The sequence below is a fragment of the Vicia villosa genome, unplaced genomic scaffold (genome assembly GCF_029867415.1).
Source record: "Vicia villosa cultivar HV-30 ecotype Madison, WI unplaced genomic scaffold, Vvil1.0 ctg.001147F_1_1_1, whole genome shotgun sequence".
Taxonomy (NCBI): Eukaryota; Viridiplantae; Streptophyta; class Magnoliopsida; order Fabales; family Fabaceae; genus Vicia; species Vicia villosa.
This window is the reverse complement of record NW_026705503.1, coordinates 117,311-122,631: the sequence shown is the minus strand read 5'-3', so window position 1 is coordinate 122,631 and position 5,321 is coordinate 117,311. Positions and strand designations below refer to the sequence as shown.

At 31.2% G+C, this 5,321-nt stretch overlaps 1 protein-coding gene across 1 annotated transcript; it reads right to left on the bottom strand.

The window, feature by feature from the left end:
• Positions 1-2,682: 2,682 nt before the first annotated feature.
• LOC131633611 (probable disease resistance protein At1g52660) lies at positions 2,683-4,727 on the bottom strand. The gene is made up of 2 exons (XM_058904313.1): positions 4,559-4,727; positions 2,683-4,455 (listed from the first exon to the last, which is right to left on the bottom strand). Exons 1-2 carry the CDS (start codon positions 4,560-4,562, stop codon positions 2,834-2,836), a joined length of 1,626 nt encoding a protein of 541 aa, XP_058760296.1. The 5' UTR covers positions 4,563-4,727; the 3' UTR covers positions 2,683-2,833.
• Positions 4,728-5,321: the final 594 nt, after the last annotated feature.

The following is a 5,321-nucleotide window of genomic DNA, read 5'->3' as shown; positions in this document are numbered from 1 at the left end:
GTGTGCTTAAAGGCGCGTGGAAGCCACAGGTCAACTTCATTAGGTGAAATTATATCTAATTACGAGATTACCCTTTTCTAGAACCCATGCTTTTTTTTTTATTTGAATTGATCAAAACTCACCCTTAATTTTTTTGTTTTTTGTTTTAAATGCATAATTGAAAATGTTGTCAAATATATTCGACTAAATTTTCTAAAATTGTTATCGAAAATATTGTTCACGAAGACTTACTGTTTTTCTTAATCTTGTTGTCATACTTGGATGAGGTCCATTAAAGATTCACATTATGTGAGTTGGTTGTCTTCAACAATTGTATGGTGTAGTATGATGCATGTATGTATATATTGTATGTTTGAAGGTTTTCACATGCCAAACACGTATTGAGGTATATGTAAATTGAAAATTGAGAGATTTGAGCACTCAATACATCTTATCAATATTTTATTTTTCTAATTCTGATCAATGTGTCCAAAATCAAATTGATCCACTAGAAAACTACAAAATTGAACAAATCAAATTGACATCGTAAAAAATTGTATTTGGTTCAAATGTGTTTGTGTCACTTTTTAACAGAATCGCGCGGTTTGGTTTGGTTTGCGGTTTATATTTTACTAACCGAACCAAATCAAACCACATTATGTTACAAAATCTTACTCACTAATATATATTTCTTTAATTTTTTAAGAAATCAATAGTATTACGTGTATATTTTATTATATTTTTTGTATGATTTATTTTAAGGTTAATAGTAATTCACCCTTGTAATGTTAGCGAATATTGTTTTTCCATCTCCCTATCTTTTGGCAACGGTTTTTTCAAAAAAACTGTTGCCAAAACCTGCCTTTGACAACCGTGGAGGATAAACCGAAACACGCTCATATTATAGGGGATAAATTACTATTAACCCTTTATTTTAATTAATATATCATCAAAAAATAAAATATTATTCATTTATAAATATTATTTTGACAAAATATATTTTATCGTATTCTATGTATAATATTTATTTACGAATATAATTTCAAGTATATTATTCTTTAAACCTAAGATAAAATTTAAGACACATTTTTATGTATCAAATTATAAACTTATTTTGACAATTATAAACTTTTTGTTAGTAATGTATAAACGATTAAACACATAATTATATTTTCCTCTATAAGTGTATGTATTGCTCAATATTTTTTTTTTTGTTGTAAAAAATTGAATTAATCGAACCAATCCAAACCGCATTAGTTTAGTTTGGTTTGATTTGGTTTTATTTTTGAACGCCAACTGAACCAAACCAAACCCCATATTTTTTCACATGCGGTACGGATGATTATTAACATAAAAACTGCCCAAACTGCAGCGCGAACACTCATAATTCCTGATATTTGAAAAATAATTTTCTCTTTTCTCTCTTCAATATTAGAATAGTCTCGACAAATATAGATCACTCAAAATATATATATCATTTTCTAGATACTAACCTATATATTATATGAAGTTCTATTAAATTTATATTTTATTGTGGTTGCTTGTTCTTCCAAAACTTTGTTAAATATGTTGGATTAGTTTATCATAAAGTTAATGTTATTCTAAAAGATGGGCCTTCTCATATACTCATATCATAAGCAAATATTTATCTATAATGTAAACACGTGACTTTTGTAACGATAAAAAACCCCATTGTACTTGATGCATCCATTGTTATTTTGAAAATACTCATTGTGATTTTTAAGGACGGTTTCAATCAAAGAAACCTATGTCTCTCCATTTGTAACCTTTGTCAAAATGTACCATGTGTGTATTGAACTTTAAAAAATAGTGTCTATCAATGTTCTTTAACTAGGCATATTAAAACTTTCAAAGTGTCTTTCCTGCTCAGAACATTGATGCGTCTGTCTCAAAACAACAAGTTTATTCTACCAGAAAGCAGTAGTACTCTTCATCCTGATCGCCACCATCATAACTTGTTTGTTCTCATGGATGCCATAATGTCGAAGAACCCATCGATATCGATTTGCCAATCCAAAACTCCTCCACTCCCATCGTTTCATAGAATAATGGAATATCAGTTTTTACTCGATAATCATGGTTATGTCGATTCTCATGATCAACTACCTCTTTTTTGTAGGGTTTTTCTTATTCATAACTCAAATTTTCAGCAATGCCAGCACGATGGTTGTTTCCACCCTGCAGAACCCTAACCTGTTCTCTTCATGTGTCTCTTTACTAATTCTCATTGTTGTTTGTGTTGTTCATCTGATTTGCAAATTTCGCCATCTATTCAGTCAAAGCAGTTATAGTCGCGGTAATTCCTTCAAGATATGCTCTGGTCACCGGTTGATCTCTCATGGCTGATCAAGTTACAAAAAGAAAAAGGAGAAAATCTGCTCTAATTCCACCTGACGCAGTCGTAAACACTAAGAATTAGTAAGCGCTAAACCTAAAATGAGAACATAAGATTGCAAGTGCAAAACCTATCAGGTAAACTCTGGAATCCACTCGATAAAGAAAATACTGAACTTTATTATATCAAAAGATGATATTTGACTCATGCCAAAAGCGTTTAAATGTAGAAGCAAAGAAATATAATTAGACTTTTAATCCAAAACGTAAATAAAATTGAAAGAAAAAAAAAACTCTAAGAAACTTTTAATCCAAAACAAAAATAAAATAAAAAGTTATAAAAAATATTAAAATTCTATTTTTGGAATAAAACAAATTCAGATGGCTTAAAGCCTTCCTACATCAAATTATTTTCAACTACTAATATATTTCCACATATTTTTTTCATATAAGAAACCATTGCCAAACAAAATGGTGTTTTAACATGATTGGCACATATCTATATGTTTCGTATATGCAAACGACTTCTAATGTGATTGGCATCTTCTACAATCTTTTGAATAAATTCATATTCGTACCCAGTTGTATAAGCTTTTCCAGACAAATTGCACACTTCACTTAAAGCTGACTTCCATTTTTGCACTCTCTCAGAATCAATTCCAAATATATTTTCATGTCGAGCCATGTCTTTTCCAAAACATTTTCTCATATGTCTGATATCAGATGGATCCACTTTGTAAAATATTGGCCAAACCAATTGATTCTTCAATTTCTTGCACTCGAGAATCTTGACAAGTTCATCAAGACACCATGTGGAATTTGCATAGTTTTCAGATAAGACAATAATCGAAAGTCTGGATGCTTCAATGGCATTTAGAAGAGATGGTGAAATTTGGTCTCCAGTTTGCAATCCTCCATCATCCATAAAGGTCTTGAATCCCCCTTGACATAAAGCTTGAGAAAGAGAACCTGTAAAAGAGTAGCGCGTATCTTCTCCTCTAAAACTAAGAAAAATTTGCCATTTGGCCATTGAATGTTTAAGACTCTCTAGCGATGCTTTCCATTCATCAATTGATTTACTTCTTAAAGAAGATGCCACATCTTTAATCAATTTAGGCATCCCTTCACACTCAAAAGCAACTTCATGTGCGACATTCAATAAGTCGAACGAGGAGGAGCACTCCTCGTCATGAATGCCCGAATGTTTTTCAAACAAAGTCCAAGCTTCTTCTTTAGATAAGGAATCAAGTTGAATATTTCTTTGAGAGTACATCTTATCACAATCTTCCCGATCACGTGTAGTCAAAAGGATCTTGCATAGATTACTATTACAAGGAATACCTACATCCTCTGGATCAAATTTCACTTGAACATCATCAAAAATAACTAGAATTGGACGATTCATACTTTCTATTGTGGAGAATATTCTTCTTGCTCTTCCGGCTTCACTGTTTTTATCAAAGCTTATATCCAACGAATCAGCAATTTCCTCTTGCATCGTTTTGATATTTGCATTTTGGGACACTGTGGCAAATAAAACTTCATCAAAAATCTTTAAAAACTTACCTTTCTCGCCCACTGCTTTCACCAATGTTGTTTTACCGGATCCCTGCCTTCCGTATAATCCAATCATCGAACAATTATCGTCTTGCAAGGCCGCTAAAAGTTGATCTGAAGCCTTTTCTCTAGACTTAAAACAAACAATATTTCCTGAAGAGAAGTGCTCTAAACTTGGAATCGGAATTGAAAACGGTTCAAACTCGCTTTTCATATTGAGTGTTGTTATTTTTTTCAGCAATTTTATAAGCGGATTCCATTGCTGTGTTCTTCTTGCTTGTAATGTGACATTCTCCACCTCTTGTATGACTATGTCTGTTTCTTTTAGCCACACAAAAACATCATCACTGACCTTATCAGTTTTACGATCAGTTGCTTCAACTTTTAGTCGCACAAGATGTCGATTTGAAACCAACCTATACATTTCTTTTCCAACATCCTTAAAGACTTCGCGAATCTTATTCAATACATATTGTTTTTCATTAACTTCCTCGGACACCATCTGTTCCGCCTTAGTACGAACAAGAACGCTACATCGAAGAAGTGCACACCTAATATTTGCTGCTGCAAAATGTTACCAACATGAAACATCTAAGTCAGCAAATAGTTGTCAACATTGTATATTAAGTTAAACAAAATTAAATGAAAGGAAGAAAGTGGAACTCACCCATGTTGCAGTAGATCAGAAAGGATGTCTCTTAGCTTCAAACCAGAAAGAAAACAGCAAAGGGTTTCAGAGGTTATTGTGAAGTGAGATATATGAGAACAAGTTCTTGTTTTGAAATTAAAACAAGTTACTATTAGAATAATAATGAGATTATTTCTAAGAAGCTTCGTGTTTTGTTCACAATAAGCTTAGTCAAATAAAATTCATTGACTATAATTAAGAACCTTTCAAATAAGGCCAAAATCTATAGTTGCAACTAACGATTGGTTACAAATTGAGATATTTGTTCTAGGCAACCCTATCTTTTAAAGTTAAAGAGTGGAGATTATATAATATCAAATATGAAATCATTTATCTCCTTTTTCCTTTATAAATAAATATTGAAATAAAAAACGCCATGTATGAAGAAAAAAAACGAATGGAACTAAAAAATTATCACAAGAATGGGGAAATAAAGATACCAAAAAAACTGAAATTTACAATGACTTGTTTTCATACATCTCACTTCACAATAACTTGTTTGCAGCAGCCTCTACATCCTTTTGTTTTTGTCTACTGCAACATGTGTGAATTCCAATTTTTATCACTCTTTTAACTTTAGAATAAATTATCAATTTAGTCTCTAAACTATCATATTCTCTTCAATATCTATCCTTTTTTTTAATTTCATAATAATATTTGTCATTTATGAATAGGTTCGCAATAATTTTTACAAAGCATTCTAACAAAGCCCAAAAATTTGTTTGTAATAAATTATAAGCAA